This window comes from Crocodylus porosus, unplaced genomic scaffold (assembly GCF_001723895.1).
Source record: "Crocodylus porosus isolate Cpor-Errol unplaced genomic scaffold, CroPor_comp1, whole genome shotgun sequence".
Classification (NCBI taxonomy): Eukaryota; Metazoa; Chordata; order Crocodylia; family Crocodylidae; genus Crocodylus; species Crocodylus porosus.
The window spans coordinates 36,685,435-36,698,985 of NW_017728912.1; the positions used below are offsets into that span (position 1 = coordinate 36,685,435).

Sequence of the window (13,551 nt, forward strand, 5' to 3'; positions counted from 1 at the left end):
GCCCTTTAAGAAAAAAAAAACAAACTCCAGGACCTGCCAGGCGCGGGGGCACCTGTGGCAGGGCTGGGGGAGCGGGGGGCTCATGCAGAGCACTCCATGCACCGTGGGCCAGTGGGGGCAGTGGGGATCACCCCCCTGCCCGGCAGCACCCAGTGAGCACTGGGGCTTTTCTTTAAAGTAACAGGAGCTGGGGTGGGCAGGGGCAGCTATGGGGGGGGCTGGTGGAGTAAAGAGGGGTTCAGGAGGGCCAGCCCCACCTTCCCCACACCTCCCTACTGCAGCCACCAGAGACTGCCCAAATCATCAAAACTCTCCAAATCTTTTCTGAAGATTCAGAGAGCTTTGAATCTATTCAGACCTTTAAATTGGTCCCCTGCTTTGACTTGGATTCGGAGATCCAGCCTCCAAATCAAATCAGCACCCAAAGCTTCACACAGCCCTTTCTTCAGGGATTTCTGCAGCTGAACCCAGAAGACATCCTCATGAAATACAGTGTTCCTTATACTTCTGGGTACTTTAAGATCCTCAATTATTGCTGTGTCTTGAAGATCTTGTTTTTTAGTAAACTTCCAAATGAGATCACCACTCCACCCCATCTAGTATAACTACAGAGTTTGAGTGTCACTATTTGATTCTTTGCATTCTTTTCTTCTTGCTTCTTCTTAAAGACTGCAGCTACAATATGAGTAGCTCTTCCATGTTTTATAACTTCTTTTGCTCTTCTATAAATCTTTTGCAGAGTGTCCAACTTCATGATGTCATTAAGAAGCAAGTTTAGCCCATGGGATGCACATCCCATTGCAGAAATATATGGATATTTATCCATTATGATCTCTCATGCTGCTTTCATGTTACTTGCATGGTCAGTCAGCAAAGCAAATACTTTACCACTCCCAATCTTCTGTAGAACTTCACATATTTTACTACTGATATACTCTACAGTATGCCTGTTCTCTCCTGTCTCAATGGTTCTGTGAAAAACCGGTTGAGGTGTTGTCATCACAAAGTGTATGATTCCTTCTCCCCACACATTTGCCCATCCATCTGTAAGTACTGCAAGATACAGTGCTTCGTTGATTTTTTCCTTGCACAGACTGCATTACACATTCATATTCCAACTCTAAAAGAGGCTTGCTCAAAGAATGTCTGCTGGGCAAATGGTATGATGGTCTTAGTAAGTTAAAAGCTTCCTGCTGGTATGCATTTTCAGTTATTGACAATGGTGTCCCAGAAGAATATACTGCTCTCTTGCAAGAGCTTGGTCAATTTTTCCCTAAACTTTAGGTACCATTTTGTCTACAAATTAAGCCATCAAGAGTCTTTTGTATATAGGAGGTTGCAATATTTTGTTACTTGAAGATGTTGATTGGGCAACCCTTTGTGATGCTGATGTTATAGTAGCAGCAGGACTTCTGGATTGAGAATGTGGAAGGAGTTACTTGCACTTTCATCATCATGATCTACACCCTCCTCCTCACTTATACCCATGAAGGATTTTTTAATGTCTGCAGGACACTTCTTACATACAAGGATGTGTTTGGTCATCCTAGAAGCATTTGGAAATGCATATTTCATTTGACAATATTTGCAAATCACATTTTTTCTTAACATAATTTGCCGTGTGGAAATGCTTCTGTATGCTAGAAGCTGGTCGCACCATTTTGCTGAGGGAGAAAAAAGAAAAATGTAATTTAGTGGCTAGCTTGCATATATAAACACTAAGCTACAGCATGTACAAATTTAGTAATGGATGGAGGAGAGGCCTTTTCAGAGTTAACTGTGAACAGAGTTAACTGTCCTGCAGGCCCTCACCTCACTGCTAAGGCTGAGTGATTTGTCACAAAACATCAGATTAGCAGGAATCCAATTATGATTACATAGGTTATGAAAATATACTAATGCAGCTAAAATATAGTTTAATATACTGAATTCAGAGAAATTTAAACTCTTACCTTTCAATAAAGAAGTATACTTTTTCAGCTCCTTTGTGCAGCTTCTATACTTCTGTGGATCTCAAGGCCAGAAGCCAGCAGGTTCCTCCCAACTCCAAAACCTTTAGACTTGCTCTGTCTCCTCTCCTGAGGCTTTTGAGCAAGCAGAGCAATAAACTTCCTCGTTTCTAAACTCTACAGGAATGACCAGATGCTGCTGCCAGTGTCCGCTCTCAGTCTTTTGAGGCCGAGTCAGGATGACAGGAGCAGATCCATCAACCTCTAGACCAAAAGTCAACTACAGAGGAAGTCCACAAGCAAAGGCGGCACTGAATCCTTCTTCCTTCTCTTATGAAAATGGCAGTGCCCCCTGGGGGCAGAAATGCATCTTGCATTTGAGGGTTGTACTGTACTGCTTGTCCTCAGTGTACAGGAACTGTAATGATCTGATACTGTAGATAGTTTTACATAAAAGTCTTCCTATTACATAGTTATTAGAAATTATTTTTGAGGAGTAAAGGGTAGTAATATATGAACACCTTGTCTTAAACATTTTATTCATCATTCTAAAAGAAAATATTTCAGAAGTTTTTTTGTTTTTTAAAAAAAAACAACAAAAAAAGTCCTCAGGGTGGGGGGTGAGAACCTATTTTTTTTCCAAGGCAAGGTTCTTTGGCTGAATCTGATATCTTTTATTAGACCAACTTAAATAGTTGGAAAAAAATATTTTTTTAAGCAAGTTTTCAGGTTTAAAAACCCTGTCAGGCTGAGGAAGTTTCAGCAGTTGGTGTGTGCTCTTTCTGGACAGAATGAAAAATAAAAAAGCCAGAGGCTGGGCTGGTATGCATATAAGATAGGCAGTCAGTGAAGATGTAGACTGAAGAGTCAATGGATGAGAGACAGGCTGGGTGACAGGGAGAAGGCAGATGGACAGTGGAAAGGTACCTGGGGAGTCAGATGTCAGGCAGGTTATAATGCATCATAAATCCAATGTCTATATTTAGTCCATAATTTTTAGTATCCAGGAGGTTGATGAAGTGGAGTTCGTAGGCTCATCTCTGAGAAGTGTTTTGTATGCTTCCATTGAGGATCAGGACAGAGATTGGAGAGAGAGTATTCTTGTGAGAAATGTGCCCCCACAGGTAGTTGGGTATTCTTGTCTTTGACAGATTTCCGGTGTGTGTTCATTCTGGTGCGCAGTTGTTGTTTGGTCTCTCCTATGTATTTTCCATCAGGACATCTGGTGCACTGGATGAGATATATTACATTTCTGGGAGGTGCAGCTGTAAGATCCGGGAATGCTGATGGTTCTATTGCGGGGTGCAGTAATTGTGGGGGTGGTGATGTGTTGGCAGGTTTTGCATTTCTTGTCAAAGCATGGTCTGGATCCACTTGGTGTGTTCTGGGCCTGAGGAAGTTTGCTTCTGGTGATGAGGCTAGCGAGGTTTGGTGCTTGTTTGAAGGCTAAGATGGGTGGCTCTGGGAAGATCTCTAAGAATAGCGTCTCTTGTATGGGTTGCAACTGTTTGAGGATTTTCTGTATGGGTTCGAGGGAGGGGTGATATGTCATAACCAGTGGTGTGTGATCCATGGGGGTTTCTTCTGTACTGTATCAATTCTTCACACGGTATCTGGGTGGCTCTTTCAAATGTACGATCTATCTTTCTGGAGGAGCGTCCTTGTTGGGTGAAAACCTTTTTAAGATTGGTGAGGTGGCAATCCTGGGTTCTCCTAAGTGCAAATTCAGTGGTATCTGAGGGCTTGGCTGTATATCACAGCTTTTTTGGTGCGTTTAGGATGATTGCTGGTTCTGTGCATATATGTATGTTGGTCTGTGGGTTTCTTGTATAACAAGGTCTGTATTTTTCCATTACGGATGCTAATCACCGTGTCTAAAAAGGAGAGATTGGTACTGGAATATTCAAGAGATAGGTGGATGGAGGGATGGTGATTGCTGAATTTCTGATGGAACTCAATCAGAAATTGCAAGTTTTCAGTCCAAATGATGAAGATGTCATAGTTATATTTTAAGTCTTTGTCTTAGTGGTCTGCAGCACTGGAGGGACTAGAAGCTTCCTACCGACTCACTGCAATATTAGGCTTTTCACACCAGTGCAATTAGTGGGTAGCAGGTAGAAAAGAGGGAATGTGCTGCTGCAGAGCTCATGTAAATAGTGTTTCCTGTTCCCATACAGAGCCCTCAGTGCAGGAACATCTGCAATGTACTCTTTTGGGAAGATGGGCACATTTGTCTTGGCTTTTTCCCCTTCAAGCCAAACAGACGGCATAGAAGCATATTTTTTTTAGTTTAACTCTTAATCTATAGCTTCTATTTAAGTAGGCCAGGGAACGGGGGAATTTGATCTGACCAGAATCATCCAACATTCCTTGGACAACAAATTCATTTCAGGTCCAGCAGCCAAGAATGCCATGATACGTCATTTGATTTGTAGTCCAGTCAGCTTGTCAGAGAAGCATCTCCACCCCACACCACCCAGGGGATGGGTCTAATGCACACTTAGGGTATAGATCAGTGGTCTCCAACCTTTCAAAGTAGAAGATCATCTTTGGCATTTAAAAGCAACTCAAGATCTACCATGCGCTTCCCTCCATCCAAGTCTGTAGGGGGAAAAGTGTGTGTGTGTGGGGGGGGGCAGATAGAGGCAGAGGAAGAAAAAATTGTTTGGGGACATGCCTCCTCAGCAGGTAAGGCCCACCCAGCCAGGGGCCCACACAACTTCCCCCTGGTCCTACCTCTGTGGCACTGTCCCTTACCGCAGGGGTCCTTAATCTAGCCCTTACCTCTTCCCTCCCCCATGGACTAACCTGCTAGACTGGGGCACACACGTGAATGCACATGGGCATTCAGGCCCCCACCCCAGCCTCAGATCACCTCCAAAAGGCTAACAGATCTACCACAAGAGACTCCGAGATCTACTGGTGGACTGAGATCCACTGGTTGGTGACCACTGGTATAGATACATGTACATAGGGAGCTCCTTCAAAAGCTAAACATTTCAAAAGGGCAACAGATGTCAAATGTAGCAAAAGCACTCTAACTTTAACACTGCTTCATGTAGTGCTCCCTTTTTGAAACAGCTCTAAATGCAAGCGTGTCTACACCCCTCAAGATTTTACCCTATTCTTTCTGGATATGCAAGTTAGGCAAGTTTTCTTATTAAAGAAAAAACCAGAAAGCCTACAGTTTGAATTATCTTAAAATGATCACAATTTATTTTTCTTACTGCTTTTAATCATCTGAAGATTAAATTAAATCCCATAACTTAAAATCCATTACTTTTATATTGTGTATATGCCTATATCATGTATGTGTACAGGACACTGCCTTTAAAAAAAACAAACAAACAAAGGGTATTACTTTTCTTTTAAAAAGATCTATTAAACACACATCCTCTTCCACACTAGTTTCAGTAGCCACATGCAAAATGTTCTATAAGCAGGTAGTTAACACATGGAAAATAGTGGAACATAACACACAGGAGTAACAATTTTCTAAGATAAGTTTTAGGTGCAAGACTAATCTCTGGACCCTTACCTTAGCTCTATGCTCAACATTAGCTTTTCTATCAAGCAGTAGGCTAACTACTTCAGTTCTTCCTTGGAAGCAGGCCAAAGTCAGTGCTGTGTTCCTATTGGTCTCTATCTGGGCATTAATGTCAGAGCCCATGTCCAATAATAACTTAACAGCAGCAGTGTGCCCATTCATAGCTGCCAACATCAAAGGAGAAATACCCAATTTGCTACCAGTTCTGAAAAAAAGTGAGGAAAAAACATTCACTGTGATTATCGTATATGACAAGAACATCAGAAGAGTTATGTCAAAAAGGAAAATTCCCAAAATAAAAATTATTCAAGCTTAGAAAGATTTATAAATGGTGGTTCTTCTTTAATACTAATGGTGGTGTTTATAAGAATGATTCTGACAGTTAATTTTCTTATAAGGATGCCACTTTTTTAAAAAGCTAGCCATTTCTGCTCGGTCCTTTAATCTGAAGGATTAAAAGTCAGGAATTTTTTTCAGCCACAAATGAAAAACGTGCAGTTTAAAAAGAAACCAAATTGCAAGGGATAATTCTGAACCTACTACAGCTAACAACAGGAAGGTCAAAATTGAAAAACGTAGCCCTACTAACCTGAAAGTTTTCTGTCTATGAAATCTCAATATTCAAGGAGCTGTTAAAGTGGATTTCTAACATTGGAGGCAGCATCTGACCTATCATTTATTGACAAGAGGGGTGTGACCCACCCCCTCAGAGTCAGTCTGTTTAAAATAACCTTCACAAATATAGAATAACTGCCTTTGCAGCCAGACCAATACAAAATATGTTTCAATACTAACTCAAGAATTGGTATTACCTTAATGCTCCGCAATACATCAGCTAACCCAAAAGCTGTAGCATGCCTCAAGTCACAAAAATAACTTTTGTTTTATTACCATTCTGAGAGAAAGGGGGAAAAAAAAGTTATGGAAAAATGGAAATGTCTTCTAAACCTCTCATATGAAAATGGACATGGTGGGTAAGTATTAAAATATCAATTTGCATGCCCAAGCAGAATATGGTATCACAATATTAACTCTCATTGTTACTGATGTACAACTGAAATTTGCAACACATTTCTCCTGAAGCATGTGCTCAATTTGGAGAACTAAGAATGTACTGGAAGATGACCACAGGCTCCCTAGGATCACTCTCTGAATTATTTCATTTGCCTAAGAGGTTTCTACCACCTGTAAAATGTCCTACACTTTGCAAGTGATTTGGCAAACACAGGGAAAAGGGCCCAGGTCAGTCTCTGGAAAACATTCCATGGACACTGTGAAAAAAGGTGGGGTAAGTTTCGTCTTTTCTACACTGTACCGCAGGCTTGTCCAACATGGAGCCCACCAAGCCGTTTTTTGTGGCCCACAGCGTTGCAACAGGAAACAGACGTAAACAGTGTTTACTTTTGTTCCCACCCCTTATCCCTCCCCCAGCCCTTCAGCAGCTTCCTAATGGCTGCTGAAGGGCTGGGGAAGGGACAAGGTTCCCACACGCACCGTGTCAGCTTGACGTTGCTGATGCGGTGTGGCTCCTCCCCTCCCCCATTTCACAGCGTCTCTTCCTAGCCCTGCCCCTTCCTCATTTGCATGCCGGCCCTACCCTGTGCCGGTCCCCACTGGTTGGAGCAGGTTGCGGTGCAGCGGGTGGGCAGGCATGGATGCTGGGTCAGGAGGGATGCTGCAGCTGGGCCCGTGGGAGATGTTGCTGCCGCTGTCGGGGTGGGAAGCTGGCACTGCTCCTGCCTCCCCGCATCCCCTCATGCCTGCAGACATCGCACTGGGGGTGATGAGTTGTGGGCTCCAGGGAGGGAGGGGGCCCTGCCGGTTGGGCTCAGGCTGCCCGAGGGGAGAGGGAGCAGGGGGGGTGGCCCTGCATGTCCTGCACCCCCTGTAAGGTCTGCGCATGTCCCAGATGTGCAGGTGTGGGAGCATCCTCGAGGCTGCCCAGGTGTCAGGGAGGACATGGCAGGGTCAGGAGGTGCCCCTTGATCCCTGCGCCCCCAGGCCGTGGCTGGACTGGACAGACTGCACGAGTGCCTGCTCCTGCCGGCCCACTGGGTGATAAAAAGGTAGTGATCCAGCCTCACATTCAAAACGGTTAGACATCCCTGCTGTACTGACTCAAAACTCTCCTTGTTTTGCCTGCATTTCTGAAGCAGCCAATAAAGCAGGAAAACTGGTCTAGAGTCATCTGCTGCAAGAACAGGTCCAAAAACATAGTGCTGGACTTGTCGCGCACCCTTCACTTTGCTAAAACAGGTTTAAAAAAAAAACCTCTCTGGAGGTTCTTGAGAGCTACATCATTTAGTCAGTGGTTGTGCTGCACCTTGTGACCAGAAGAGGGAAGATGCAAACCCTGTCCCAGAGGGATCTCCTGCAACAGGTCCTTTTCTAATTCAGGGGCATCAAACACAGCTCCACAAGCCAGGATGATCTGGTCTGCAGTCATTCAGCTCATGGATTATTGCTCTGGCCACCACCTCACCCCCCACAAGTACCAGGGCAAGTGTTGCTGCTATAGAAAGTCTTAACAGCACGTCTAGAAACAGGGCTCTGGCTGTGGTGGCAAAGCTTCTGCCCACAATGCACTTGCTGTTAGTACCCAGTCCCTCATTAGGGTGTAGGATGTCACCACAAGAAGCCCTGCCACAACAGCCTGAGCCAGGGTGCTGGAAGCCTCAGCAGGATTGCAGGCAAAGTTCCCCCCACATACCCAGCAGCCAGAGCCTTAGATTTCCCATGAGGACAGAGCTAATTTTGCCTCCTGAGATTCCACTTAAGCAGACATGCATGCACACACACACTGTACGACAGTCCCTGCAAAGTCCAAGTACTGGCTCCTACCACAGGAAGTCCCACCACTGTGGCAGAGTTCTGCCTATGGTGCCACTGGGGCTGCCAGCGCAAAAGTCAGAAGTGGGGTCTGTGGGACCTGAAAAATAAATGCAACCCCCTCCAGCTGATTTGAGTTGGAAACCTCAGCTGTACTGCATAAAGAAACTCCACAAATACACCTACTTACACAGCAGCCCATGCCTAGCTGCAGAAAAGTCAAATCTATATCTAGATGTCCTGTTGTACTCCACAAATATAAGCCGGAGTAGCAGGCATTATAGGCACTGCCTGACTGTCCATTCATACTGCACTTTAAAAAGGTGAGCAGGGGTTACACTGAGAGCTTGGACAAAGGGCCCCTTCTTTTTAAGGCCCTCCCCTGGCAGCACAAACCCAAGTCTCTGGGGTTGGACTGAGAAGCCTTGTTTATAGTTATGGTTTCAATTTCTCCTCTGCTGCAAAGAGGTCTGACGTTGCAATCCAGCAAATGCAGGAAGGCAAAAAAAACCAAAAAAACTAGCTAGGTCACCCATTACTTTGTTACTGAAGGGCAGGGCTGGCTCCTCCAAAACTGCAAACAAACTGAAGATCTACTTTAATAATGTTTCAGTACAGGAGAGAATGACTGGCTGCCTGGAAGCCCAAAAGCTGAGACTGCAGAGTAAGGATGTAAAGAAAGAATGATTAACATGTTCAACAGAAACATTTTCAATTGTATACAACTTTCCATCTAACATTAAAAGGTTATCCAATTTGTCTCCTCTGCTCAGTGTCAGACACTCATTTTGGAACAATGTTTGCAAACAGAAATTAGGTCTGACACTAATAAGTAACCACAATTTAGCAACATCATGCAGAGAGAATTGCCTTTTGAATGTTCAGAGTAGCCAACAAAAACATCAATTTTCTTATGTACCATTTGAAGGAACAATACAATGGCGAATAAAAATGGTATCAATGTTCTAAAGGCTGAGTCAAGCTGTTCTAACTCTAGACCTAGATAAAGACTACCACCATTGGTAAGACTTGGCATTCCTCTAAATCGTGTATCATGATTCAATGCTTTAAGAATAATGGGATTTATTTACTTCAGTCATCAAATAAGGGGTTTTCTCTCTCTCTTTTCTTTGTAAATTTAGTAAGAACCAAGCTATGAATCGGGGAAACGGGAACTTGCCTGGAATTTATTTCTGCCCCAGCATTTAGTAGGATTTTGATTATGTTCACATAACCACCAGAAGCAGCGAGACTTAGAGGTGTGTAATCAGAAACATTCCTGTGCTCTTTATTTGCCCCTCGAGCTAGCAGCAATTCCACAACCTGCAACATCAAAAATAAGTTAAACATGAAAAGATGACTTGGGCAAGAGCCTAAATACAACAACTGATTAAAAAAACCCAAACCCACAAAAAACAGTGCTTAAATCTAAGTAGTACAACAATCCAAAGTATTTATAAATGAAATATTTTCTTGTTTGACTAACAAATCTGAAAGAACAGTATGGAATGGGCATCCTGCAAAAAACCCATCTCTTTGGAAGAGATTACTGCATCCCACTTCAGTTACGTACATAGGCCCAGCAAATCCAAAAGATTTGAGGGATTTTTTTCACCTGCTGATTAGTTAGATTAATAGTCAAAATGAGTATACTTTTAGGAATGGTGAAAATTAAGCATTTTCTCTCCTACTGCTCCCTGCTGGATTATAATTTAAACTGAAACAACGGATGCTAAATATAGTCATTTGCAGTCAGGATGCTGGTGTGCAACCATATGGGTTGCTTAGCCTTCATCCTATTTATTCTAACTACTCCTTTGTACAAAACTTTCTGCAACAAATATAGAAGTGATCCCCTTGCCACTGCTATGTCCATTCTTAAAAAGTGGAAGCACACATACAAATCAGCACCGCTGTTCAGTTCCTCCAGCAAGTGAGGTGCAGGGACAATACAAACACTTTGTTTCTCACAAGTACGGTTTCCTTACTCTAAGTTTGTGAGTGGAGTGGTCAATGTCCTCCATATTCTGCAGCCAGCTAGACTTGCTTTCTACAGGGAGGTTTCCACAGCAGGCTGTACGAGAGAGTGAATTCTGTTGCAGTTCTGTATTTTCAAAACTGAAGATATTTAAACTAAATGTAAAAATTAATAAACCAGTACTGTGCTTTCCCTTATTTGATATTAAATTAATACTTGGTGTCCTCACATTCAACATATGGACAAGGTATAGCTATGTTTTCATACTGGCTATAGCTGCACAGTGAAAATTGTCAGGCAGTTATTGCTTTTTTAATATATATCTTTTGTGGCATTTAGAGAGGGATTGAGAGATAAACTCATTGTCCTGGATCTTCTCCCATGGCTGAGCTGATTGGTGCAAGAGAATTTAACCTTCTAGCAGTCAGAGTCAAACTTTTCTAGTTCTGACCCCAATTAAGATTTAAGAACAAACATAGGATGGCTCCAAGCTATGCTGTACTATCCTGTGGTTTAATGTATATTTAATGGACACTATGTTAGTAGAGGATGAACATGGCTTGGTTCCACCACCAGCTGCAGCAGAATTAAAGGGACAAAAATTTCTCTTGCATCAGAAGACTTCCCTATTGTCCATTTAAAAAAAAGCCATGTTTTGGTTTCAATTACTTGAGTGGTGCCAGTTGTCTAATTTTATGTTGTTCTACTAACAAGGCAAGGGTGAGCACTGAAATAGTTAAGACCATAATAACTCATTAGTCAGTTATCAGAAAACTCATTTAGAAGAAAGTAGTACTTCAACTACTACTGCCAGTCTGTATACCAAAAGAGACAAAACTACACTTTTCACACTTCTAAGGTGTCCTTTGCCACTTTGAAGCATAAAGCTTGGTTTTCTGGGGCACAATTTCACAAAGTTACTGATTCTATGGTAATGTTCAAAAATGCATGAACCCTGACAAAGTGAACTCTCTCATGAAAATAAATCTTTAATTATTTATTTTATTGTTTGATCATCAATCATTTGATAGCTTTTGGAAGCATCGTGTTCTTAACTCAGGCATTGCTGTGATTAAGAATCTTTATTCTTAAATTTTAAGATAACACTTTGCTATTATTCAGGCTAGGAAACTGTACTGCTTCCCCCCGTTCCCTTCACCTCCTCCCCTCTATCCGCAGAACAGACTGATTTCTGAACCCCAGATTCTCTAAAATATTTGTTGCCAGGCTGTTGTGGTAATATTTTCTTGCTCCATGCAGAAAATAGGCAGCTAGAACAATGTGGCCAAACAGGGACAAAACTGATTTTAAAGCTGTGTTGACAGAAAAACAAATACATGTTTGCAATATAAATACAATGTATAAAATACAAAGCAGTTTATACATAATGGTCTTGGTAAGTATTTTGGTAAACTCCAATTGGGTTTTTTAAAGAGCTCTTAAAGGGCTGACTTCAAGCACAGACTAGCGAAGCATAAAACCTTTTGTTATAACACCTTAATCGGTAAAGAAGAAAAACTTTCAATATCTAAGAGAATATTTTGATATTTTCAAGTCACCTTAAAAACAGGATTGGATAAAACAGAACCTTGGGAGGGGGGTTGTTTTTTTTAGTTTTGACAAGTTTTTCAAAATCAAAACACATGACTTTCCCTTCTTGAGTTAGCAAATAGCTAGAAGCCATAATGCTGAGAAATTATCAACACTGAAGACATTAGAAGCCACACAACAGCAACTACAAGGAAAACATTAATAGTAACATATCATAAAGAACTACTCAGAAAAGTTTTTTTTAAATAGTGTTAAAAGACATCTACCTGTTTCAAATATTGGCTATGGGATACCTGCACTATTAATAGAACAGATCCTAATTATTCTTGGATACATAAGCAGTATGTTCAACTGAGATGGTAACGCTGCTGTTTCAAAAGTAGCAGCAGACAACTGAATCCTTTTCTTTTTAGGAGCAAAATCCTCTGAACACCAAAAGTGTGAAAACCTCCCAAATTCTTAAGATAAATTCTATGATGTATTTTGTACACTGTCAACAATGTACATGTGCTGAAAATGCTACTACACTGACTAAAAGCATTCACTTTCAGATTTAATTCAATGTACTTTTACCTTTTAATATATTTAAGTGTCATCAATCAGCACCAAAACATCTCATAATTTAGGTCTACCCTGTTGGCAAGGAAGGACTATATTTCTTACATGGTTTACACTGCAGCATAACTTACCCTAAATGTGCATACCGGCATTATACGCTTTTTAAAACTACCGTTTAAAGGTTGGGGTGTTTTGGAAGTCAAGGTATCATGTGACCTGTAACATGGGAGCTTAATTTGTTCTTAATCTGAAGTATGTACCTTGTAACCTGTTTCTAATTATTCCTTATGAAAAGTAAATTTTACTTCACCTCCTGTCTTCCCCCTGAACAAGCCAAAGACAAGGGCGTGTCCTTGGTTCTCTCCGACTGGGCTTCAATATCTGCACCGTTGTCCAACAAGATTTCAACAACACCAACGTGACCAGCGGTAGCAGCCAAAATAAGTGGAGTAAACCCTGGAACAGAACAAAAGGTGCGTCTAAAAGCCTCTTTTCATTTATTTTTAAAACATTATTTTAGTTATAATTTAAAGTTGGTTATGTAACCCAAATAAAATCTAACATAAACAACACACTAAACCGCAAATTTTTCCAGCATTTTGTCATTTTGCTGTACTGCATGTTCCTGGATTTAAACATTCACCACCAATACATTGAGATGCCTACCTTTTTTGTCCCTATGTTCAATATTAGCTCCTCTCTCTAGCAGTGTCTGTACTAGTTCTTCATGGCCACCAGCACATGCAAGTGTCAATGCTGTGTCATGATTACTCTCCGTCTAGAAGAAACATCAATACAAATGTTTTACTTTTTAAAAAGAAACAGAAATTTGTATTTAAGTTTTCATGTGATAATCTTCTCAATTACAATACAAATCTTTTATAAGCCCAGGATATTTTTAAGTTTTTAAGGAACAGCTGGAACACCTCCTGTGAACCTTATCGTAATAGACATTTGTTTCTCTCTGAAAACAGATTTAACTGGCATTTATAGGAATATGAGATTTTATCTGTTTTTTGTTAAGCTGTTTAATTTTTAAAGGACATGGTTTCAGTCAAGCAGCTTAGACTACAGTGCAATTTGTTTTTGAACTGCTTTAATGCAACGAGAAGAGCATACATTTTGCTTTCATTTTTTAT

General features: G+C 41.4%; 1 protein-coding gene across 4 annotated transcripts in view; it reads right to left on the minus strand.

The window, feature by feature from the left end:
- The window catches only part of ANKRD17 (ankyrin repeat domain 17), a 139,870-nt gene that overhangs the window by 37,307 nt on the left and 89,012 nt on the right, over positions 1-13,551 (minus strand). For all 4 annotated transcript variants that reach the window (XM_019534281.1, XM_019534280.1, XM_019534279.1 and 1 more), the window contains 4 exons: positions 13,079-13,190; positions 12,723-12,868; positions 9,506-9,648; positions 5,488-5,701 (listed from right to left, as the gene is read on the minus strand). In XM_019534281.1, the coding sequence (XP_019389826.1) occupies positions 5,488-5,701; positions 9,506-9,648; positions 12,723-12,868; positions 13,079-13,190 (615 nt within the window). The remainder of the gene's footprint in view (positions 1-5,487; positions 5,702-9,505; positions 9,649-12,722; positions 12,869-13,078; positions 13,191-13,551) is intronic.